The sequence below is a fragment of the Dromaius novaehollandiae genome, chromosome 24 (assembly GCF_036370855.1).
Source record: "Dromaius novaehollandiae isolate bDroNov1 chromosome 24, bDroNov1.hap1, whole genome shotgun sequence".
Taxonomy (NCBI): Eukaryota; Metazoa; Chordata; class Aves; order Casuariiformes; family Dromaiidae; genus Dromaius; species Dromaius novaehollandiae.
The window spans coordinates 5,522,895-5,548,443 of NC_088121.1; the positions used below are offsets into that span (position 1 = coordinate 5,522,895).

The 25,549-nt window shown below is 51.5% G+C and overlaps 1 protein-coding gene across 3 annotated transcripts; it reads left to right on the forward strand.

Moving 5' to 3' along the window:
• Positions 1 to 3,410: 3,410 nt before the first annotated feature.
• On the forward strand, positions 3,411 to 18,020 carry H6PD (hexose-6-phosphate dehydrogenase/glucose 1-dehydrogenase). Of its 3 annotated transcripts, XM_064525545.1 has the most exons (8): positions 3,411 to 3,526; positions 4,583 to 4,722; positions 5,422 to 5,525; positions 6,043 to 6,138; positions 7,929 to 8,585; positions 10,140 to 10,257; positions 12,296 to 12,565; positions 13,241 to 18,020. In XM_064525545.1, exons 5-8 carry the CDS (start codon positions 7,959 to 7,961, stop codon positions 14,596 to 14,598), a joined length of 2,373 nt encoding a protein of 790 aa, XP_064381615.1. In that variant the 5' UTR covers positions 3,411 to 3,526; positions 4,583 to 4,722; positions 5,422 to 5,525; positions 6,043 to 6,138; positions 7,929 to 7,958; the 3' UTR covers positions 14,599 to 18,020. The 3 variants fall into 3 exon arrangements, with proteins under 3 accessions (XP_064381615.1, XP_025951261.2, XP_025951262.2); XM_026095476.2 differs by lacking the exon at positions 5,422 to 5,525 and having other exon boundaries at positions 5,767 to 6,138; XM_026095477.2 differs by lacking the exon at positions 5,422 to 5,525.
• The last annotated feature ends 7,529 nt before the right edge of the window (positions 18,021 to 25,549 follow it).

Sequence of the window (25,549 nt, forward strand, 5' to 3'; positions counted from 1 at the left end):
GCTGCAGAGGGACATGGACTGCATCATCACTGCAGCAGTGCTGCATTGCTGCCGGAGGACTTCAAACACTCCTCTAGTCTTTGTAGCAGAACTTTACAGCAGGGCATTAAGTCATGCTTTATTCCCACTACTGCTTAGCAATAGCAGCAGACAGGTAACTGTAATTAGTCAATAATACAGTTCACTCAAACCTGCATAGCAAGTCAGCTGTGTTAAGACACTTTCCTGCCCCACTCCAGGCACATACCTGTACATCACTCACTGGACACAATTGCTACAGCTTAAAAGCTAGAGTTAAAAAAGGGAAACAGACAAACAATAGAAAAGGGAGCTTTTAGGAGGCAGTATTACCCTAATGCTCTCCCACCTTGGAGTGTCTCAGCTTAACTTTGACATTAAGCTCTTTAAGAGCCCAGCTGTCCAGCCAGGAGACCAGAGCAGTCTGGGCCTTGGGAACATCAGCTACCTTCACCATGACAGGGCTGCTGTGAGCAGCACTAGGTCAGTGCTCCAGCCTCTAAACACAGCTCACCTGCTGCAGTACCGGGCACATCACTTGATACCAAATAGGCATATGCATTTCAATCTAAACTGCTTCCTAAACTGGAATGGGGGCTTTTCCTCCACCAGAGCTATCCAAGGCTTTAAGTGACAGAGCTTAACCACAGCCAGCTCTGTGCACAGCTGCAGCTCCAAACTCACGGAGCAGCTAAGTCATTGACCTGCCCCCTTAGCCATAACATAGCCCCTCTTCCCTGCTCTCACCCACACCATTTGAGAACTGCCACTATGGTTTTTAACCTCAGCACAGTCTAGTTTTCCAGAAGCTTCAAGACAGCTTAGTTTTATTTTCTAATAAGACCTCAGCTGCTGTACAGCTGTTCTTCATTGCTTCACAGCAAAAGTTAACAGCTTTACTCCAAATAAGATAAGGCTGAGAGTCTGGAACCTCACAGCTCCCTGGGAGGCTTTGCACCCCCCAGCAAGGTGACAGAACAAGTGGCAGCAGGCTCTGAGCTGTCAGGGCAAACAGGGCTCCCTGCTCCGGAAGGGGCTCACAGGAGCTGAGGAAGGACAGAGCGTCCACAGAAGTCAGTCAGTCACTTACAGCCACCTCTGTGATCACTAGCAGTAGGTACCTTTACAGAGACTCGTAAACGGGGAAGATTTCAAGCATGTTTCCTCTGGATGACATCACCACCAGCTCGCTGCGCTGAAGCACGCCTTACCCACACAAAGCGCAGAAAACCCCATTCCAGACCTCTTCCACCTCCCCACGCCCCCGGGCTGGTCCGCAGCTGCAACCCCAGCAGGCAGCCAAGCCCCCCACCCCAAGCTCCCTTCTTCGACTGCTTGCCCCACTCCCAAGCAAGGGAGCACTTACTACTAAACTGCTTCCAGCTGCTGCATCAAACTACCACCCTTACTTGTGGCTTGTAGGCAATAAGCCACTGTTTTCAGCTAAACACTCCTTTCTCTAACGTACCCTTTTTAGACATTGACCAGAACAGCTCTCCTTCCTACAGAGCTTTTATTTGTTTGTAGAACATCTGCCTTGCTAATGGCCCTTCCCTTGCTAACTACCTTTTATTTCTTTATTGGCATCACATGTCTCATCTGTCACACTGGCTCTATCTCCCTTAAAGGAGCAAGCCACTGCGTGACATTCTGAAAAAGGCAGCAACAAAGCACACTTTTTCTGACAACAGCGCACTCTGGTCCAAACCATCATCCTGATAAAATCTTCCTTGCCCCAAATTATGCAAATGTTAGAGCTCCTTAATGAAACTGTTGAGATATTTTTAACGTGGTCAAAAAACCTATTTTATCTTGACCTTCATCTCAGAAATAGCTGCACCATTTTTTCCAAAGACTTCCAAAAAATGACTGCATAAAGCAGACACCCCACATACAATTTCTGCCTCAATATTTAAAGTTTGGCATCATATAACTAGCTGAAAACAGGGTCTCTCAACTGAAGATGTTAAACAACTGTCACTGTTACTGACTTCCAACTCTATCTGTAATAATAACAGGCTCATATGACCGGGGCCTCAGCTGTTCACCTCATACAATGTGCCAGAAACATTGCAGCAGGGAGATATGCGCTATAATGATTTCTGCTAAAGTAGACAGCGAAATCCCTTCTTCCACAGAGCAAAAAAAAAGACTGTAAAAGGGTACTCCCGTTCACCTCTTCTCAGTCTCCTATACCCAAATGACCGCACTCAGATCAGCTTCTGAGAGCTCAGCAGATCTCGTCATCAGGTCACTGAAGGGTTAAACACAGCTATGGGATACAGCACTGATTCCCCTCAAGCTGCTTGCTAAATACACAGTGTGGTAACACCACACAGAGTGGTAAGGGGAGATCTCTGGAGCTGGATTATTTTGTCCAGCTGGCTCTTTCAAATGAGTTATTTACCCCCTCACCAAGTTTAATCTGTTAAATTTCGTCACTTGAGTTACGCTTGTGATCCACCCTGGGCTGGCTCCCCGAAACGCTGTCAGAGGCATCCAGACTTCACCGATCCACAGCTGCACTGCTAGCACGGCGGGGATCACAGGGCACGTGCAGTGTGAAGCCGGGTGGACTGCAGTCGCCCTCACCCCTGGTTTGGACCTGTATCTTGCAGACAAACCTAGGCACTAAGACTCTGTGCCACTGTCACCGTTGCAATGCCATATAGGGTCTTTATGAGATGGAGCACATATGCCGGTGGAAAAGCCTCCAGAACACAGTGGTACAGAGGGTGGCAGCAGCAAGAACTTATGCTGAAAATATAATTCAAAGCTGTACCATAAATACAAGGAAAGGCTTGTCTTGCATGTCATGTAATTGCTAGATTATTGGCCTGAGCAGCAAGATACCTGAGTTCTGTCCTCGGTTCTGCCACTATGACTCAGTTTCCCATCTGTAAGGCAGCTATGGTGATACATAGCTCCTTGTGTAAAATCATTTGAGACCTTTGAGTGAAAAAGACAATAGTTATGGTAAGTGTTTATTCTTACCATATAATGTAAGGCCGTGTGTCAGGTACAGCTAGAGCTATTTAACCATGTGTCCTTAGCATCATGATGCTAGGTACTCACGTGGAATATGTGAGTAGCTTTGCTTTACAAGTCTTTGCTGCTGCTATACAAGTCACAGTTTGCAAAACTGCAGCATTTTTGAAGTTGAGGGTGGTGCCTGTGAAGTCTGGCTTTTAACCAAGGAGTGCCAAAATATTCCTATTAATTTTACATGTTGCTTGATGAGGCGCCGGTGGAAGCCGCGATCGCTGCCCGGGCGCAGCGGGGAGCCCAAGGCGAGGGGACACTGCCGGGGGCAGCACCCGCAGCCAAGCGCCCTCCTGCCGCCCGCCCGCCCGCCGCTGCCCGGCGCGCGCCGACGCCAACCGCAGAGTCCTCGGCGGTGGGAGGGGCGCCGCGGCGGGCGGGGCGCAGCGCTGGGCCGTGCTGCGCCGTGCCGGGCCCGCCCGCGCCGCCGTCGCCGCCGCCCGCTCGCGGTGCCGGTGGGAGGGAGGTGAGTGGGGGGGCAGCGGGGCTGGGCTCGGCTCGGCTCGGCTCGGCTTAGCCCGGCCCCGCCGCAGCGGGCGGCGGCTCTTCGCTGGCCCCCTCCCACCGCGCTGCATGTCGCATCCCGGAAAAGGCGGCCTGCTCCAGTGCTTTGGCGTGCAGGGCCTTGGCTTGCCTTGCAGTGCCTTGCTCTGCCTTGCAGTGCCTTGTTCTGCCTTGCAGTGCCTTGCTTTACCTTGCAGTGCCTTGCAGTGCCTTGCTCTGCCTTGCTTTGCCTTGCAGTGCCTTGGTATCTCTTGCCTTGCATTGCAGAGCCTTGCCTTGCCTTGCATTGCAGAGCCTTGCCTTGCCTTGCCTTGCCTTGCCTTGCCTTGCCTTGCAGAGCCTTGCCTTGCAGAGCCTTGCCAAGCCTTGCTTTGCTTTGCATTGCATTGCAGTGCCTCAGCTTGCCTTGCAGAGCCTTGCAGAGCCTTGCCTTGCCAAGCCTTGCTTTGCTTTGCATTGCATCGCAGTGCCTCGGCTTGCCTTGCCGTGCCTGGCAGTGGGCTCCCTGCTCTGTGCAGGGGAAGGGGCAAGGGAGGTGGGTGGCCTGTGCGGGGCGGCCGGCCACAGAGCCCTGCTCCGGGGGGGTCCTGCGTCCCCCGGGCGGCGGGAGCCCTGCGGGTGCCAGCGCACGGCTGCCCCTGCCCCGGGCCGCGCACACGCCGATCCACGCTTTGCCACTCCAAACGTCTGCAGCGGCAGGGAGCTCGTGGGCAGCTGTCTGCCACCGAGAAGGCTGTGCCTTTTCTGTGGGTGCTTGTTTTTTGTGGTGCCTGGAGACGCAAAGGGAACGGCCCTTTATGTGGAGCCCTGTGTATGTCCGTTGCAAACCAAACCCAGACCCCTCTTCCTCTCATGCAAAACATGTTTTCCTGAGATTCCCACTGTGGTCAAAAATGTTTTCCCAACATCCTCCTCTGTATTTTTAGCACAATCTCTTGCTAACTCTTACACATCTACACATGTAAACTTATCTCATGCTTGCTCATCTTACGCTGATGCTGTTTACCTCTATCCGCAGTCTGGGACGTTTATCAAATGCCATCTGCCTCTTCCGTGCTCAGGAGTTCACAAGGAAATCGCCAGAGGAGAATGAGCCTGGGGAAGGTGGATGATGAGTGACTTGGGTCTGCACTGGCGCAGGCTGGCTGTAATGGCAAGGTACATGCACTTCAGAGATGCCGTTGCCGTAGTGTTGGTGTCTGTGGTGAGAAGACACTGCTTATGTACATTTTTTCCTGATTCTCAGTCTCCTGATAACTCTTTCCCTCATGTGTTACATCTGCACGGCCTCGTAGGAGCCCCAGGCCACGCTGCATTTGGCTATGGGTCTGTTAGCTGTTGTTCGGCGGGGATGCAAAGCTAACAACCCCCCTGCGTCATTGCTCCCCGTTTTTCCATACAGCAGGGGAACTCGCAAGATCAGAAGCGAGCTCTTGTCAAACTGCAGCCCCTGCGACTGTGCAGGGGATTGCCCTGACGCACACTTACCGTCAGGTTAAGCTCTCGCAGGTTTTGTATAGATCAGCCTCAGGAGTCTCTTCCCCAAAGCCTGACTGAGTAATTTTGCTCTGTCTGCTTGAAGGATTTTTAAAGACTATTATTTTTTAATGTGAATACTGCTGATTATCTGATATGAAAGCAGTAAGCAAACAGCCCTTGGTTTACTGTGCTTATTCTGGGCAGCATAGCACAGTATTTTGCAATAGGTTGTGAAACTGGTTTTCAGTTGGCTTGTAAATATGCATGACTGTGTAGCTGAATCAGCCAGGAAATTACTTGGCTAATTCATTTCCTTCCTTGGGTAAATGGAAAAAAATGACCCACCCATCTTCTTCCTTTTCCCTACCTGCTCCTCAGCTGAGGTCTCTGTACAGCGTGGCAGTAGCTGCAGCCTTCCGAGGTGCCGCGGGCCGTGCGTCGAGCCCCTCTGGGTTCCTGGAAGAAAGGTTGCTTAAGCAAATGTAAATATTATTTTATTGCACTGTGTAACTTTGTCAGCTGCATTATATTCCCACAGTGGGGGAAGGAAAACCAAACCAAACCATGGTCTCCATTGCAGACCTTCAGCATGGAGCTGGGGTGCTTGAGCAAAGCAGAGGAGTTTTTCAGGAAGATGCTTTGGGAGAGGGAGTTGCTGCACATGCCTGCGTTTTTGCATTTCCTCGAAGCAAAGGTTTTAATGCCTCTCTCCTTCCTTTCAAGAGTGAAAAACGACTGTTCTTCCCCGCTGTCACCCAGCCTGCTCACAAATGGCAGCCAGAAGGCTTTGTGCAGGGAGCACGAGTGGGCTGAGAGCTGGGACATGCTGGGCCGTGGCTGGCACAGGAACGCTCATTTTTTCTCTGCTGGAAATGGGAGGTTCAGCTCTGGTGTTTCCTCCTGTTTACCAGGAAGGGGACAAGCTGCCTTATCTTACTTGCAGCCTCTTGTTTGCTGACTGTTGACTGGAGAGTTTGCTGGATGGTCTGTTTGTTGCAGGAGAAGAGAGGTCCGTGCTCAGGAGGGGCTGTGAAGAAGACAAGTTTCCAGTTACTTTTGCCACTGCAGTCTCTGCAAAGCTCCTGTATTACTCAGGTGAGTCTGCTGGAGAGAGAAACACGAGATTTAATTAGACCAGTTCAAGCTGAGGGTAGGGAGAGATTTTCAGAACTTCCTTGTGTTGGTTTAGTTATCCGTATCCTGTGTTGATTTAGTGATGGAGTGGTGACTTTTCTAGGAGCTTTGCAGGGGCAGAACCAGTCAGAACTAGGACAGCATCTCTGGTTCATCCCCCTCTCATTCAAGGGGAGCAAGGACCAGGTCTTTCGCTCCAGGCTAGGAAAAAGACTCCCAAGTAGGTCCAGGCAGGAGGAAGCTGATGGCTTTTGTTCCTAGGGCATATGTGCAGCTGTAACTGGTGCAATGGAGCCAGTGATACGTTTTCTACCTAAGCGTGAATGTATGAGTCTGAGGAGGCACCTTCTTGTCTTCTTTTTGCCCACAGGGGAACACCTGGATGCTCACAATCATTCTGTTACCCAAGATCTATTTCTCAGTCCAACTGTGGTGAAACTGCCACTTTACAGTGGCATAATCATGCCAGTGCAAAGCCTAGTGAGGCTACAGTTGCACCAGTATAAAGGCGCCATATACTGACATAGCCTTTTCTTCTTGCTGTCCAAAAATGTTTGGTAAAACATCTTTACTACCTGCATCTGTGGTCTATGGGAATATTTTCCCAGACAGGTAAAGTTAAAGGTCTAAATCTATCACAGATCCAAGTGTTTTTAAAGATGTTAATTATCTTAAATGTACTGTGATAGCTACGCTCCAACTCCATGCAACTCCAGAAAACAAAATGAAGAGAATGGGATATCTCATGTAAGAGCTTCTGAAGTTGTATTGAGAACATTAAATGGTGATTTATTAACTTCTTGTTCTGCATGATCTCTTTTGAGGTCTAAAGTCATTGCTGTGTTTCTGGGTACTAAGAATTAAGTATGTCATTTCTCTTAAAAACAACTTCCTTTTGGATTAGAGAAACAAGAATAAAAAAGAACAAGTAGAGGGGCTTTTTGGTCAGGGAGACCAGCTGTTACTGGCTGCAGCGATTTAAATGGATGCTGAATGGTGAAGGCCAAAACGGGTGCTGACATCCACACTTTAGTGACGGAAAGTTGCAGTGGGTAGAGCACAAACTCAGCATTGTCTCCTAGCCACATAACACCACTGTCATGAGACAGCATCAAGGCTGGCTCATGTCTAAACTTGATTTTGAGGACTAAAAGTCCTCTTCCCCTGTGTTGTTTTATCAGACCATTTGACTCCCAGTAGCTCGTCAGAGCCTAATTCAGCTCTGTTCATGAGAATGGAGGTGCACAGGACTCATTAATGTGCAGCGTATTAAAGAAGAGCCTGCGCTTGTCTTTGAGCTGTTGTGACAATATTGACATGAAGCAACACCAAGATAGCATAGAGCAAAGTCCCAAACAGGAGGTTATTGAAAGCAGCAGCCTGAATTTGGAGGCACATGTGTTCACTTGTAGCCAGCTCTGAAATTTGCATTAAAACAGATTTCAGTTTCACGGTCTAAAGGCATTGACGCCCCCTCATTAACCCAGCCACAGGAATAATGCTCACGCTACTGAAAGACCTTAGAGACACATGCTGTCTTCCACTCTTTGGTTTGCACAAGGAGGCTGCAGTCTTTTCAAGAGCCCCAATTGCTACCGCTGTTCAAATCAGCAGGGATGAGAGACTGTTGGGAAAAGGATCCAAGTAGAAATTCTTGGCTCTGCTGCCACAGAAGAGCAGGTAGCTTGTTTTGTATTTTGTGGTGTTATAACATGGATTGATAGATTTTCCCTTTTAATTTTCTCCTCTAGTGTTCCTGGGTCCACCTCCTCCGTCCCAAGATGCTGAGAGCAGTCCTGTGTACAGTGTTGTTCATGGGAGCCTTGCCATCACTGGCTGAGGCGTCCCAGGGCCATGTCTCTGTGGTCTTGCTGGGAGCCACAGGGGATTTGGCCAAGAAGTACTTGTGGCAGGGTCTATTCCAGCTCTACCTGGACCAAGTGAGCAGCGGCCACAGCTTTACTTTCCATGGGGCTGCCCTGATGGCTCTGGAGCCGGGGCAGAGGCTGATGTTCGACGTGCTGAAGAAGCTGTCTTGCCCCCAGGATGAGTCTCCCAACAGGTGTGCTGTGCTCAAGGACCAGTTCCTGAAGCTGAGCCAGTACCACCAGCTGAAGACTGCTGAAAACTACACTGTGCTCAACAGAGAGATTGAGATGCTTCTTCACCAGGAGGGGCTGAAGGAGGCTGGAAGAATTTTCTACTTCTCAGTACCACCATTTGCCTACACAGAGATTGCCCGCCACATTAACAGCAGCTGCAGGCCGCCTCCGGGAGCCTGGCTGCGCGTGGTGCTGGAGAAACCCTTTGGCCATGATCTGGAGTCAGCCCAGCAGCTGGCTACAGAGCTGACAAACTTCTTCAAGGAAGAGGAGATGTACCGGGTGGACCACTACCTTGGCAAACAGGTGAGCGCCTTGCAATGGGCAGCCCCCTACCAGGCTGAGGGACTTAGTGGCCAGAAGAGCGCTGGACCTCAGCTTTGCCTCTAACGAGAGGGTTGGACCTGCAGATATGTTAGCCACGGCCACTCAGTTGGCTTTTCTCCTATGTGAAAGCGCTGGCAGTCAAGAGAGGGTTTTCTTAAAACAGTGAACAAGCTTGGCCCAGAAATGGGAATCAGATTAAATCACCCCGGTTTGGGAGCGGAGGTGCTCCCTGCCCAAGTTTCCCCAGCCTGCACACGAACATGGTTCCTGCCTGGCTGTAGGGTTTGAAGGCTAACTGAACTCCTCTTTAAGCAGTACTCTGTACTCCCTTACCATTTGCTCGGGCTGTTTGTAGCCTTCAGCCTCCTCTGGTCTCTGAGAGTGTCTGCGTCCCATCCTGAATCCAGGCAGAGCTGCTCCGCGTGTGCTCCCGAGCCTGCTTTTGCTGTAGTGTGTATCCGGACCATTAGTCCCAGCTGAGGCTGCATGGCCTTGCGGTGACAGGCTGTCGTTCTTGCCCTGCAGTGTGCTGCTCTCCATCCTCTTACAGAGCGGGGGAAATGTGTAGACCAAGGCAGGACCTTCTCCTTTTAGCATGACAAAGGTCCGCTCTCTGGAGGGACGCCAGGGTGTAGGGGGAGCCGTGTGCGTGCATGAGGGAGAGATCCAGAATTCATCTGATCTTTTCACCAAGGTTAGGGCTTTGATTTCACTGAGCAAACAATCCCCTTTCCTTTTTACAGTCCCCCCATCTCGTTCCACACAGGCCTCGCTGTTAGCACTGTCTTCTAGAAGCAGCTTTTAATTTTGGTATGATATGGAGCTGATGGGATTTTAGTTTTGTAGGATGCTTAGGAGAAGGTTTTCTCCTGCCATGTTCTCTGCTCAGGGCATGGAGGACTGGCTGCTGCAGGGACAGCTTAGGACATGCATCTGCAGTGTCCCAGAGGGAACACATTCAAGGACGTGCCACCCTCGTTTCGGACAAATGTGACATCACATTTTGAAAGCAGCTTGTTCCAGCCGTGGCACCACAGCCAGGTTTTGCTCAGAAAGGTGTATGTCCAGCTACAAGGAGAGCATCTCTGCTAAAAGTGGGGATTTCTTCTTTTTGTTTTCTTTCCCCCCAGCAAGAGCAGATGTCTTTAGTGGTGTAAGCATCTGATTTGATGTATTTCAGTGCTTTGAAACTATACATTCGTCCCAGCACAGTCTGACTCAGCCCTTTGTCCTTTGATGGACATAAACTGAGTGCCTTGTGGTTTGCATTTCAGGCTTTTGCACATGAAACCTCAAAATGCTTCAGCAAGACCTTTAATGTCTGTTCTGCCTGAGCATTGGAGACCCTATTGTGCTTCACCATAGGTTCTCTTGCTGGTTTTCTCTCCTCTCACCTGCTCTGCTCTCCACTGTGCAGCACGTCTGCCAGTGCTCCAGAGCCGGACACATCCCAGTGCTAGATGGGGCAGTGAGGCAGAGATACTGTAGAAATCCGGTGACTTTTTGTTGAATCTTTGATTTTTCCCTTCACAGGCTGTAGCCCATATCCTGCCTTTTCGAGAGCAGAACCGACGGTTTCTGGATCCAATTTGGAACCGGCATCATGTGGAAAGAGTGGAGATTGTTTTGAAAGAGACTGTGGATGCTAAAGGTTAGTGAGGCACATTTGCAGAGGTAGGCTGAGTGCCTGGGGAGCAGAACTGGCTGGTACATTAACTACGTGAAAGTGGTCCTTGAGGCAGTGCTGGTGCAGAAACAAAAAGGAGCAGGTGAATGAATGAGAGGGAGTGCCTTGCACTTCCTGCTAGCAACTGACTCAGCTTCCAGGTAGTGTTGCTGCCTCCAGGAAAAAATTCCCATCCCAGTTCAGCTGGGAGTGGGGGCGGGTTCCCCCACCTTTTTCTGCTGCAGAGCTCTGGGGCATTCCACCTAACTTCCTGGTGTCCACAGAGCCCAAATCTTGGTAAGGGCCATTGCATTTGGACTTGATGCAATCTAAGCCCACCCGAGTTCAGTGGTGCAATAGTCTGGCTGTTGTTACAATTCTGTTGCTTTTGTACTCCTGTCCTGTTAGCTACAGAGCTTCCACTGAGTGTACATTTGTGCTGTGCTTTGGGAGATGCTCTTTCAACTTTTGTCTGAATGCTACTTACATTGGCTAGTTAGAGTGCCAGTCCAGGTACCCAGGTCAATCTGTGCATCTGTCTGTGTGTTTCTCTCTCTCTCCTTCTCTCTCTCTTTGTAGTAAGAGCCTTGCAGAGAGAAAAAGCCAGGCCCAGAGCTGCTAGCATGGGTCTCCTGCTGAAGGACACGGCTGCAATCCCTCCCTGCAATGCTGCAGCAGCTGCTCTGCAGTGCTCAGCATAAAGCTGGACTGCCACCCACAGCAGTTCTTGGGTTGTCAGGCGCCCTCAGTTCTGCAACATCAGGATTGCTTCTCCACTCCCTTTGCCTCCTCTTCTACCTTCCTCTTCCCTCGCACCCCCCAACCACCACAAACTCGATACTAATTAATGCAGCTTTATTAAGCTTTGAGCAGTCCTTGGCTTGGCAGCCCAAACCTCAACCAGGCCCATTTCTGGGGGAAGAAAGCACTGCAAGGAGGTTTAGGGAGAACAGTGTAGTCTGTGTGTAGCCCCAGCTACACCCTGTACCCTCCCCTCTCTGAAAAACTTTGTAATTTTTCATTCGATGTCTTTTTTCTCCTGTGCGGCTTCAGCTGGCAGCTTGGCTCCCAGCAAGTCTGCAGCATTGATTACATTAATGAATGTGCCTTTGGATTAGAGCAAGGGAGATAAATGTATCAATCAATAGGGGAAGCCTATGGTCATGATGTAGTCTGCAGTGTGCAGCCTGCTGTTGGTGGACTGAGGAAAGGCATCTGAGTCACTTTCTTTATAAGTACACTGTCCTTCTCCCTTTCTTCCCATCCCAGTGAGAAGTCAGGCAGGGAGAGAAGAGCAGGATTTTATGCATGAAATTTTGTCTTTCAAGAGCATGGCTCAGCCAGAGCCTTCTGAAGACGTGAAAGCCAGAGGGCAAAGAGGCAATGCGTGGTGAAGAGGAGCGCTCATTGCCAGGGCCCAGCTCCAGGCTGTTCTTTGTAGCTACAGGACTGCTGAGCCCCTGCTCTCACCCTGCTGTTTCTGCTCTGTCAGGCTTTTGTGTAGAGCTGCACACTGTGTGGAGTCCTGGGCTGTGACCTGTGGGACAAGAGTGTCGGGGCGGGGGGTACACAGGGGTCTGGTACACATGTACACTCTGTACGGGGGAGATTTGGGCTAAGTATTGATGCCAGTTGCTAAGTACAGCTTCTGAAGGCACAAACAGCCGAAGGAAGCAAAACTGCCTTCTCTCCTGTGAACCCAGGAAGTATCAGGCAAGAATATAACTCCTGTCGTTCTTAGGCCCTGTTAGCGCCCAGAAGGAGGAATATGCCCTGCTCTGTGAAGGACAGACAGTTCCTTGGGAACCTTTTATTTTCGTAGCAGAGGCATTTGGGAACCCCCTCTGCAGGGAGTGAAAAGGTTTGATGGGCTCAAATCAATCATTGAGCCAGGAGAGGAGGAGAGGCAAACTGCTTTGGTCTTGTCTTTGCTCTCCTTGGCACAAACATTATACGTGCAGAGGAAAGGCCTTCACGAAAAGGGCTACCCATTACCGGCGTCTCACCTCCTCCTCCTCCTCAGGCCGCACCACCTTCTACGAGCAGTATGGCGTCATCCGGGACGTGCTGCAGAACCACCTCACCGAGGCCCTGATGTACCTGACCATGGAGCTCCCAGCCAACCTGAGCAGCGCTGAAGAGGTTCTGCAACGCAAGCTGCAGGCCTTCCAGTCCCTGCGGGGCCTGGAGAAAACCAGTGTGGTAGTGGGTCAGTATCAGGCCTATGCCAGCCAAGTGCAAGAGGAACTGCAGAAGGCACAGGATTACATCACCACAACACCAACCTTTGCAGGTGAGAGTTTGGTCCAGGCCATAGAGAGCAGAGCAGTCTAGAACCAAGGAGTGCAGGAGATGGGAGTCGCTGGTTCTGAGACCAGCTCCGTGACTCGGAACCTCACTGCTGACACCAGGATGTCTCCAGGCATCCGCCAGCATCGTAACTGGGGGCTGTAGCAACATAATAATGTTGTCATGTTCGTTAACTAATGATCCCACCAATTGGAAGCACTGCGTAAGGGCTAAGTCACATTATTCTTGCTAAGATCTGTGTGTTATTTTTAGGAGTGGCCTGCAAACTCCCTTGCCTTTTCATGAAGACTAGTTGCTCTCTGCATCTGAAGGGTAAAGCTTTGGGAGTTCTCTGTGGCTGACAGACCACATGGTCACCTCTGTCCATGCTGTGTTTTCTGAACATCAGAGGTTTTGGCTGAATCATATTCATGCTCAGAAGCTGGTTTCTTGCAAGAGGAAAAGAGGTTAATCAAGTGGGGTACCTGAGAGGAAGCAGAGCCGTTAATCTAGTGAGGTCATGAAAGGGCTAAATGTGGAGCAGGAGACCCTGTGGATGCCAAGATTTCTGGGAGTCAAGGAAGGAGGATGATAAGTAGCTGATTTAGATCCTCTCAAGTCTGCATGTTGCTCAGACTCCAGGTTTTATTCTGTAGCTGAGATCACTGTGTCGTTTCAGGTGTGCTGATTCACAGCGACAGCCTGCGTTGGGAAGGGGTCCCTTTCCTCCTCACTTCTGGGAAGGCTCTAGACGAGCGGGTAGGTTACGTCCGTGTTCTCTTCAAGAACCGAGCCTACTGCACTCAGAGCGAGACTCTGAGGGATGCAGGCTATAGCCAGTGTAAAGCCAAGCAGATCATCTTCTACATTGGGCATGGCACACTCAACACTCCTGCGGTGCTTGTGAGCCGGAATCTTTTCAAGCCCATCATGCCAGAAAGCAGCTGGAAAGAAGCAGCGGTTCAGCCAGACCTGCACATTTTTGGACAAGCACTGTCTGATTACTATGTGTACAACCCTGTGAAAGAGAGAGATGCGTATTCTTTCCTCATCTCCAGCATCTACCATGGCAGAAAGGACTTCTTCATCACCACCGAGAACCTGCTGGCGTCCTGGAAGTTCTGGACACCGCTGCTGGACAGCATATCCCACCAGCCACCGCGTCTCTACCCTGGTGGCGTGGAGAACCAGCACCTCTTAGACTTTGAAATGGTTGGGGGAGAGCTGGCATTTGCACTGGCAGAGCCAGTAGAACTGCTGCACCCCGACAGGCCAACACCGAGCGATTACAAAACGATCCAGTCCAAATTTCGGCAGAGCCCCCTGGTCTCAATGTGGTCTGAGGAGCTGATTTCCCAGCTGGCTTCTGACATCGAGAGGGCAGCCAGCAGAGCTGTGGCACACTCTGGGCAGTTCCACCTGGCCCTCTCGGGAGGCTCAAGCCCGGTGGTCCTGTTCCAGCGGTTGGCAAGGCACCATTACGCTTTCCCATGGAGGCACACCCACATCTGGCTGGTGGACGAACGCTGCATCCCGCTCACTGATCCCGAGTCCAATTTCTTCAGCTTGCACAACCACCTCCTCCAGAGCATCAGGGTGCCCTACTTCAACGTCCACCCCATGCCCGTGCACCTGAACCAGCGGCTCTGTGTGGAAGAGGACAGAGGCACGGAGATGTATGCCAAGGAGATCACAGCCCTGGTGGCCAATGCCAGCTTTGACCTGGTGCTGCTGGGGATGGGCACCGATGGGCACACTGCCTCACTCTTCCCCCACTCTGAAAATGGCTTGGAAGGGGCCCAGACTGTGGTGCTAACAGAAAGCCCTGTCAAACCTCACCAGAGAATGAGCCTCAGCCTACCCCTCATCAACAGGGCCAGGAAGGTGTTTGTCCTGGTTTTGGGGAAGGGCAAGCATAACATCACCAGCCTGATCAGCAGAGTGGGCCACGAGCCGAGGAAATGGCCTATCTCAGGTGTCAGCCCCAGCTCTGGCCGGCTGGTGTGGTATGTGGATTATGAAGCTCTGCTTGGGTGAAGTCTCCCTGGTGTCCCTCCTCCCTTGTCTGCCTGGCTCTCAGAGCCTGGATTTTCCAGCACAGCATCCCTGTTCTTCTGTGGCCAGCAGCAGCTCCGTCTCTGACAGACTCTTCTAACCTGGGAAATCCGGGGCCTGCGGTGCCGCTGACATTTGAGCCCAGAAAGGAGCTCAGCTCAGCATTCAGAGCCAAATAGGAGCCAAGAGCTCAGTGCGGCATTTCTGGCTCTGCTGGTGACTCTCACTGTGACTCTGGACAAATTACCTCACCTTGAAGTGCCTCAGTTTCCCTGTCCGGGCTTTGTGGTTCTAACATTGAGCTACCTCACAGGCACAATGGGAGAGTTGTTAAATTAAGTGCCTGCCAATTCTTTTTTTTTTTTTTTTTTTTAGATTCTCAGGTTAGAAGACAGTGATATCACTGTCCATCCTCTGATGTGCTCAGTCTGCCTGGGGCCGAGTTGTTCCCGCAGTAAAATCAGAGTTCTGCACACCGGGGTCCGTAGCCTTGTCTGTGCAGCCCTCCTTGGTGTCAGGCAGCCACTGGCCACGGCTGTGCTCTCCCGGAAGCATAGGCGCCCACTCACTTTTGTGGCATGTGGCCCCTAGATACCGATGCTGATTTGTGAGCTCACTGCAGTCCTGAGTCTTTATAAATTGCCCAGCAGCAGAGGCTAGATTTATCAGCAGCAGTTTGCTGCTTTCCATAAGTGGTTAGCTGGTGCCATGGGGGATGGAGAGGGAAACCACGTTGCTTTTTAGGCTTTTAGAATAACGGCGACAGGGTGAGCAGTACGGCAGTTCACAGAGCTGTCGCGTGCCTCAGCACAGTCATTGCTGAGGAAAAAGCTTGGTGTTTGGAGGAGGTGTTGGGTTTAGCTAACAGAGGAATGGTGTTTTCCTTAACTGTCATCTTGTCATGTTTTCTGGACCACTTTTTCTCTGTCCTCAGAGCTGAATCTTGCAGTGCCATTTACTGGCTTGTAACATATCTGTGGGAGGCAGCTTTGTAACATATCCATGTATCCCTCATTAGAGCACGCATTAAGGTAGTTACGGTGTTTGGGAACGGTGGTGATGGGATTTGAGGTCAAGGACACTGTCTTGTACGGGGAGGGAGTTTTCCCTTCCCTACACGTCCCTGGGGCACACAGAACTAGTCTGTTGCATCTTGGTCTAGATAGGGCAACGTGAGAGGTTTTGAAATGTGTGGTGCTCACGGGGAGGAGGGTTGGAGACCTCCGGTCCTGCTGAGAGGCCCCGCTCTCCCCCTGCTAATTTTGGTGTTTCCCAGAATGCTGTCACACATGGGCTGTTTGCTTTGGTGACACCCCAAAGGCTCTGTGACCCTCTCTAGCGGGCACTTTACCGCCGCATGCCAAGGTGCCGCTTTCGGTACGGAAATCGAGCCAGCGCGGATCAGGAGCGGCTAAAGCGGAGGCTGCGGACAGGCACTCTCGCCCGGGGAGGCTCCGGGAAGGGCCGGGTCCACGGCAGGAAGCTGGAGCGTGGACGCGGTGCCGGCTCGCGGCAGAGGGAGGGGAGTCCGCCCTCAGGGGCCCTCGTGCCGCCCTTCCGCGCCCGCCGGCCGTGCTCCCGCCGAGGCGCCGCCGGGGCGGATGTGGCGCGGCGCGGGGTGACGCCGGCACGGAGGGCCCGCCAGGGGGCGCCCTGCGGCTCTTCCGGCCCGCCGCTGCGGGGCTGGGACGGGCGCGGGCGGGGGGTGTGGCGACTCCTCGCGGGCCTGAAAGGCTGCGGGTAGGGGAGGGAGGGAGGGAGGAGCTGCTTCGGGCAGCCGGGAGAGAGGTGCCGGCCTCAAGGCCTTCCCTCTGCGGGGGCTGCTGAGGCTGCGTGCGGCAGGAAAAGGCCAAAGCCTCGGGACTGGCTGTGGTTTGGGGGGTTCCCCCCCCCCCCCCCCCCCGCCCCAAGCGGCCGGGAAAAAGAAAAGCTGCATTTTACCTGCTGCCTTTGACCAGGCTGAGGTGAACTGCACTGATGCACATCGCCTGGCTTTCACGGGGGAAAGCAGGGAAGTCGCGGTGGTGTAGCTTTCTCGAAAGCTCAGGTGCCCAGCAGAAACGCATGCCTCGGCTGGTCTTACCTGCTGACTGGTTGTCCGGGTTTGATGCACAAGCATCAGAGAGTGAAAACAAATCACGGGGAGGAGAACATCACGGAGAAGTGGGCAGGAGGGTGAGCACGGCGGGTTCCTTGGTGCGGTCAGCCGAGTATGATGGCAGCGGAGTCTGGAGTGGCAGCGTCGGCCTGAGGAGCCGACTGGCAGCAGCTCTCCGGAATAACCCTTCCGCTCGTAGGCGCGTGCGAGCAAACGCCGCTTCCGAAGCACTCCGCGTGGCTGAAACAGCTGTGCGGAGAAAGGTGCTTTAGGTCTGGTATGTCCATAAATTCAAACATCATTTTTCTTCTTTAAACAAAAATAACCATATTAACTACATTCCAGTTCTTTTGCATTTGGTGTGAGGGAACGAGTTTTAAGGAAAAATAAACCTACGTGAGAATAAACATATCGTAACGATTGACAAAGTTTATTTCCACTTTACAAATGACTGCGGCAGTGGCATTTTCTTGTTTCTGCACACTGATTTTTTAGTATTTGGTTGGCACTTTTTGAAATAACCAGTGATTTTAGAGAGGTTTGGTTATACTTTTAAACAGGCATGGTGGTTTTCTTCTTCCAGCTGTTTTTTTTCAGCTGAAAATAGGGTTCATTTGGGAGATCTCTAGTGAGTCACCCCAAAATTGCCCTACATTTTATAAAAATCCAGCAAAAACTTGTACATGTGTTCTCTTCAGTGAACATATCTGTCTGGGGTGGGGGTTTTTTTAGAAGTGTATATTTTTTTTCCACAGACATTCCTTTTAAACTCTTTAATACTTAGCATTTGCCACATGAAAAATATTTTGAAATATATAAAATTTGTGACTTACAAAAGATAGATTGCGGATGGGGAGAAGGGTGAAACTACAACAAATCTGATGAAGAAGGATGGTAGAAATCCACTGGGCTTTAGGCCAAGGAAGCAGTGCTATTTTTATTTTGTAAAAGCTATTAATAGAAGGTGAAAGCACCTTGCTGAGAGCTTGTGTATTAACCTTTCTTTGCAAACGCGAGTCCATGGAATAACGTCATACACTCAGTTTCTCCCATAACCAATTACTGGTATCAATTCTAATAGCTTTAAAGGACAAGCAGACTCTTCATTGCATTCCTATAAATCAGTGGTATGATTATTTGTATGGTTTACAGAAATTGAACACTGGAAGTCATTCATTTCTCACTAACTTTTATAAATCAAGCTGTAAGATCTTATTTTCCCATAAGTAAATTTTTGTGATTCCTTTCATGTTTCGTGATGAATTGAGAAGTGTATTTATAAAAAATAAATATTTTTCTAACAGTCTCTTATTTGTTTTTCAAAGATTGTTGGTCATTCTGGTTTTTTTTTTCCTGTCCTGTTGGCATCTGAAGTTTTAAAGTTGTAGTTGTACGAAGAAGACCATCTTGAATTTCCCATAGTGCAAAATCCGAAGTCCTAAGTGTTCACTCTGACTACTCGCTCTCTTTTCTGTGTGTGTCACCCAAACAAGACCAGGACTTTTCAAAACAGAGGAACAGCCAAAGCCCTTTTAAGATGACAAGTTGGGACCACCCAATACCGTGCAGGGTCCTGGAAGCACCAGGTTTTGTGGTGCCTTAGGAAAGTCTCCAGCGCCGGCCACCACCTCCGCTAAGTGGAAGCAAAAGCCGCGGTGTGCCTTGGGAAGGGGGGGGGGAACACGGCAATGCACCCCGTCGCCCCAGGGCTGTCGGGAAGGCCTCCCTCCGTTTTCCCGGTATCAGAGGACTTAAATGATGTTCCTCTGCTGCAGTCCGGCTGGCTCACAAGGGCTTGTTGCCCCGAAGGCCGCTGGGACGAAGGGCAGCCCCAGCCCCTGCTCACGGCCCCGGCGGGTTCTCGGCGGGTTCTCGGGCCGCGGCGCAGCACGTGGTTGCTGTAGCACCACGGGGTGCAGGTGTTCTCAGTGTCCGTAGGACACCCTGCGATGGGTTAGACCCTGGTGCCGAACGAGCCCAGCGACCAGGCTTCTGAAGAGGGCTGTGCAGGTGAGAAGGTTCGACAGCCATGTCACAGGGCTGGGACGGTGTTTCCCCATCCAGATTGCACATGTTTCAGTCCTGCTTTAGAGAGGCATTGACGATTGCACGTCACCGACGAGAGGGGCTCCCGGCAGTCACAGGATTACCGAATGCTCCCCACACACACCGTGAGCAGAGACAGTAGTGGGAAAGGGAGCAAAACCTTCGGAGTGTCTTAATGCTTCCCAAAACAAATCTCTCGGTGCTGTGCTTGACTTCTTCTTTGGCCAGAGCTAAGGGCAACCCTTAGCAGGATTTGTGCCTCTGGACTATTGCCTGCCTTAGTAAGGACCTGGTTTATTGCCTTCCCTCCACAAAATAGGTGATTAAAAAATGTGGCTGTTCCCTAAAAAGGGGCAAGAAAGGAGGAGGGGGGTAGAGTGAAAGCACTGCACTTGGGGAACCGCAGCAGTCCCGAAGCGAGCTGCCTTGTGAAGTGTCTGTGGGCGATGCGGATCGATCCGGCCCGGCCCAGCTGCTCCCCTGCAGAGAGCTGGCGTGAGGTCCTGCAGCCGTGCAGCGCCCGCTCCTCCGCAAGCACCGCCGCAGGCTCCCCCAGGCCCGTGCCCGCGCGCTGCTCCCTGCGGCGGGACGCGCCGGCTCGCCTTCGACAGAGCGCTCTGTGGAGAGGAATTTCCCGCAGAAACTATGTCCTGGTGGCGCTCTGAGCAGACATCGCCTCATTTTTTCCTTAAACAGGGCTCCCTTTTTGCAGGCATCTCCTTATCCACAGAACAGTCTGGGTCTTGTGTGAACGATGTTTGGCTCCGAGCAGCGTAACTGTTGCTGAAATGAGACCTGCGCACAGAGACAAACTGTTCAGCAGGTTCTTTGCTGGAGGTCCTAGCCTATTTTTAACAGGGTCCAGGCACTTATTTTCATGCTTTGCTTTTCTTTCTTGCGTGGGCATGTTTTATGGACTGACACGGTACTGTGTGTGCTGAAGCGTTTGGGAAGCTCCCTGCTGCTGCCTGCGGAGAGGAACAGTGGAAGACTGTGAGGTGGGAGGAAAAGGGAGCTCAGCTCGGTGTCCCCGGCGGAGCCGGGGGGACGGGAGCTGCAGTCCGTGCCGAGCTCGGCTCACTGCCCTGCGAGGAGGAGGGAAAGCTGGGGTCAGATGCGCAAAGCCGGGACCTAGCCTTACTGCTACTCTCTGCTGCAAGCAGATGCTGCCTGGCAGCTCCTTTCTCAGCAGCAGTATTTTGACATGACCAGGCTGTCTGGCAAACAAGCCACCAACATGCTGCAGTGTTTTGACTTGCAGAGAGACATTTCTGTGGATGTTTTCCCTGAGTTTCCCTCTGGAGGTACTTGGGTGTCCGGAGGAAGGAAGACGCTTCGGAAGGGAGCGCGCCAGCAGCAGAGGGTGCTGCCTGCTCACGCTGCGGGAGCTGGCCGGAGCCGCCGCTCCCAGCCCTGTCCGACGACGGAGCGTTTCCGAGAGGCGCAGAGAGCACGGCTGAGCCTCTGACACCAGCCCTTTGCTGCTCTTCCTTCAATCACAGAGGCAAAGAAATGAGGACTGACGTCCTGTGGACCTGGCCAGCTCACTGACCAGCCTGCTCCCCCGGGAGCTCCCTCACAACTGCTGTGACACATCCCCGTATTATCCCGGTTGCTGCCACTTTCCTTTCACGGCTCCCTTTCTGTCCCCTATCAACAAGGCCAAGAATTAGTTCTTCTGCTTCCTCACTCCCACCGGCTCCCGGTGCCCAGGCTGCGACCACGCACTCAGCCTCCTACACAGGCTTGTGGCATCCGGTATGAAAAGCACAAGGAGTGCGACGTCGTGCCCTTTTCAGCGTGGACAGTCGTCCCAGCCAGTAAGGTTACCGTGCTTTTAGGGAGTGCTGCTGCCTCTGATTAAGGGGTAAGGAGTCATGTCTGTGGTGCGGGTACCTCGGAGGTAGCTGGGCAGCCAGCTGCTGTTATAAGGGATGCTCCGAACAGTATTGCAAGTTTGCAGAGTATCTTCTGTGTCCAGGTGCTCCGGAGCTGCTCATATCCCGTTCCTTAAGGCAGGCACTTCATACCCGGCACCCACTATTGCAGTGGGGAGGCAGAGAAGTGGTGACAGGAGACACCACAGCAAGCCCGTGCTCTTCAGGTGACTACGATATACGCTTCAGGCTTTGTGCAAAATACTCAGATTCCACTTTGTTTTGGGGAAAGGGTTTTGTTTCATTCAACAGTCTCATTTATTTGCATTGCAGTGGATAAAGTAATGTGTTGACTGTGTTGAGATCTGAACTCATGAGAAGGGACCAACCAAAAAGGAAAACTATTTTTTTCTGCAAAGGGCCCCTTGGGGATTCCTCTTTTTCCTCCACCATCGCACTCTCTTTTTTACTCCCTTTTCCACCACCCTGAGCCATCTTCCAGCGGAGGAGGGCCAGCCGAGTGTCCTCTAAGCAGGCTTGGCAGGATTTCTACCTCATGGGGTTGCTGTTTTAACAGTCCCTTTCTCTGTTCTGCAGCACACTGGGTTGCTCCGGCTTTGTTGCTGCACATTACAGACACTCATTGTTCCCTATCTGTCGCACTGTCTCCCTTAATTCCCCCAGGCAGGGCCTGCGGCGGCACGCACATGCTTCCGGGCAGAGCGCTCAGTCTCTCTCTCTCTCTCTCTCTCTCTCTTTCTCTCTGGGCCATGGAAAGCTGCATGTTTGCTGCCTGCCCATCTTTACACTGACCTCCAAAACGCAAAGCAGCAGGATCCCCTTTTTTGATACAGTCTGTCAGCCTGCTGCTAAAAAGGGTAATACAATTCAAGCAGAAAGCACATCTACAAAGCCTCTACCAGCCTGAGAGTCTGTGCTTTTAAGGAGAATTTAGATGCTTAACTTCAGGAATCCAGAAAAGACCCATTTTCCAGGAGGACGGTGCTCAACCCCTTCCAGACACCCCCCAACCAATCTAAGATAGTGAATGCTGAGCACAAAAAAGGAGGCATCCCAAGTCCCCCTCCCCCTTTTTAATATTCTTAACATAAATTCACAGGGATGAAAACTGGGAAAGTCTCTCCTAGTCCGGACCCCATCCCCAGTTAGTTTTCCAAACAGGCTGGGAGGGATTGCATTTGCAGGCCATAAACACCGCCATTTGTCAGCCTCCCCCTCTGCTGCCATGTACACTGTCACTTGAAATGCAGAGGGAATTCAAAGCAGGCAAGTGAAGATTAGTAATTTGTGCTCTTAAGGAAGCAGGAGAGTCAAATATGAAGGAAATAAAGTGAGACAAGATTCTGCAGGAGCTGTGATCCCATCTGGCGAGAAGCCACCACAAAGCTGCAAAGTTCTGCTTCAGCACTTGTCGCGTCTGGTTTCCTCCAGCTTCCCTGCTGCCACTATCCCCCCATCTCCGTCCCCTGCAATTTCACCATCTCCCTGTAAAGAAGAGGGATTTCTATTAGAGCAGGAAATCCTTCCACGCCTGGATCTAGTGTGCAAGAAAGTGCCAGGCTGTGAGAGAACCCTCAGACAAAGCAACCCACAGCTCGCCACGGCAAAGCGCTGCAAGTGGCCCAGGGAGAAACCAAGCGCCACGGGGGTCGTCTGCCCAAGAGCCCAGGACGCTATAGCTGATCTTCCTCCCGCTAGCACTGAGGGGACGGCGGCATCCTTGCTCGCTGAGAACAAGCTTATAATGTAGGCTGTCACATCTGACTCCTTTGGGTGAGGGGATGGGTTCAAGCAAAGGCTCCTTGGTGAACCTTCTCCTCCTCTGCGTCCGTCCAGCAGGATCTGCGAGGCATTAGCGCCCACAGGCTGCACTTCCGTACCGATTCAGCCGAGCGGGCGCAGCAGACGTGGGCAAGCTGTTTCCAGGGGGTCAATAAAGGGTCCTTGCAACCATACGGCAGTTGTAGCCCTGCTACCTTCCTGAAATGTAATGTGGGACAGGACGTGAATTCAGGGAGTGTTAACCGTGGAAGGAAATACTCTGCTGCCCTGGGTATGTTCTCATGCACTCGTGTCCATAACTGGAGGTCACATACGGAGGAGAGGGTAAGGTAATCTTGAGCGAAGCAGCACACCAAGTTGGAAGAGAGGTGGTGACTTTTCACAGGAGAGGAACTGCAGTCTCGCATGGAGTGGCAACTCAGTTTGTGCCCTCTCAGTCTAACAGTCCCTTGGGAAAAGGGCATGAACTACTGCAGCGTTCCCTTTCCAGGGTACTGCTGACCGTGACGTCTGCGGGAGGCCACGCACTCAGCCTGAGATGGGTTAGTGGGCATTGCAGAGCCAGTCTGGGACCCAGGAAAGCTGTACTCCATTCCCCAGCCTGGCAGAGGTCCCTCGCACGTGACCTTGGACAAGTCATTTAATCTCTCAGTTTGAAAACAATAATGCTTCTTTACTTACAAGGGATGCAATGTGCTCTTGGCAAGATAAGTGAGTGCACAATGCACCACTTTTTGTTTCTGAAGGTATTTAAATAAGCTCCACACAGAGCGCAGAGCCACACTCTAACCTCACAGCAATAAAAGCAGTTGTCAGAGGTCACTCGAAGTCAGTGGACAAAGCAGACCTGGTCCAGCTCTGCCCATGCCTTTCCATTCCTGGATGAGAACAGCTTACGTTTTAATAAGCAGCTTTATTAAGCTCACCCTTAAACGTCTTAGAAGATCTTGGTTTTCACGCCACAGTGAGATACTTTTGCCCTCTGAAAAACAGTTGGGCACCTGAAGTCATTAGTTGCTTTTTGATATTTCAAACACAGAACTCATTATCTGAGAAGAAGAGGTGGAGTGAAATCACTGTGACTTTTCCAGCTCATCTGATCCTCATCTCTTCCTTCAGGAGAAATGGATCACAGATCCTTCTTGACACTTCGATCCTTTTTGTGCTGAGGACCCTGCTATGGGTTTTGCTGAACACGAATGCCCCCACCTCAGTTGCTCCAAGAAGATGGCCCAAAGTTTAGCTCCTGCGGGCTGCTTCCTCTCCACGCAGAACGCGGTAAGGTCAGGTGAGCCAGCAGTCCAGGCTGGAGGAATCGCGTCCCACCTAACGCCTTTTCTCCCTGCTCTCTACTTTTCCCGCTGCCTTGGCGGGGGCCTAACCTTTTCATACCTTGCTTTTACTATTCAGGCCTCAGGAAATTGGTATCTCCAGTGCTGGAAGGCAGCTAACACCACTGCGGTGGAGTCAGCAGAGCAGCCGAATTCACAGGCAGACTAAAGCCTGCCGGGTTTCCTGTGCAGTTCTCAGACCTCATTAACATCTTTCTTGGACTCGGTGATGACATGCCTCCGCTGCTGCAAAGGTGCTCAAGCTGCGCCGACCCTTTAATACGCCCTGGGGAGCTGTGGCAGGACGGGCCAAGGAGAACCTGCTTTCAAAGTCTCCACAAGCGAGAGCTCGGGATTCCCGCAGGATCCTGGCGCTGGCTATTGCTCTGTTATCCCTCCTGGGGCACAGCAGATGTGCAGGGAAAGGTCTCAAAGCAAGAGGAAATTTCCCCATCTGCATTTCTAGGCACCAAGAGCTGCTGTCAGCCCACTAATTAACAGCTGCCTCCCCTCTATCTTTCCAGATTACAAAGCCACATTAGCCTTTGCCCCGCTCCCAGCAGTCAGGTTCTCACATTATAGCAGCCTCCCACCTTGGCAGTAAGGAAACAAAGCCTTTAAAGCAGGTGTGCTTTTAATACATGTAGTAGAGTGATTTACTGTAAATGAGTCTGGTCCACAGAGCTCCAATTCTGAGCAGTTCTGGAGTTTCCCAATACAACACTTCGGCTTGCCTTGCCCTCTGGCTAATGTGTGTGTGGTTCTCCTCTCCAAGATCTTTGGCATGGGTATAAGGGACACGAGTGACTCATGAACAGTGGAGAGCAAATGGGAAAATTCTCCCCAGGCAAGGACGGATTTGCACGTGGGCTGCCAGTGTGCTGATGGAAAACACTGAAGCCAGTTTGCAGTGCCAGCATCCTTCCTCATCTCCCTCGGAGCCACATTCACAGGGTCTCCGGGTGAGCACGGGCCCACCAGATTTGGCCAACTATCCAAGAAATGGACAGGTAACCTGTGGGAAAATCTTAAAGAGGGAGATTTTCACAATACACCGGGGGAGTATTTTGCAGTGATTTCTGCTGAAATTAGTGGGAAAAATCTTATTGACTTAAACTGGAACAGGACGAGGCCAAAGCACAGTGGTTTTGAAGAAGCCACCCAAATATATGTATTTTTAATATGAAACCTCTCCCATTTCTGTCATGCAGGGTGTGAAAGAAGACATTTGTGCTTTGTCTGTAAACTCCTTGGTGTCTCTGGTCAGCTAGAGCAACAACTTTAATGTAATGTGAATGTGTTTTTTTAATGAACCACACCGGGTGGCACAGAGCACCTATTCCCCAAGGACTTCAAAAGATGCTTAACAAATTAGTGCCTCAGTCCTGGAAAGAGATGAATGCACATATGAGCCACTTCACATGCATGCATTGTCCCATGGAGTCCAAGAGGAGTATTTCCCTGCATCGGCTGGAGTCTTTTTGCAGGATTTTTTTGATTGCATGGCCAGACAGGGGTGAGGAAGAGGAGGGTATACAACAGTCAAGCCACCGCACCTTGGCCTTTGCATTACAGAGTCCTAGGGAAGATGCAGCTTCCCCTTTGTTCTGAGAGTTTGGTGGGGTCAGCGCTCTGCCCGGCCCATGGTACATCCCTTGACGTCCTGCTGTGACGGACCGCCTCACTGAAGAAGTAACGTAGCGGCGGGGAGCCTATGGCCCCGGGCAGCACACAGCCTCCAACCTCATTTCAGCCCCTCTGCAGATGCTTGACTTCTC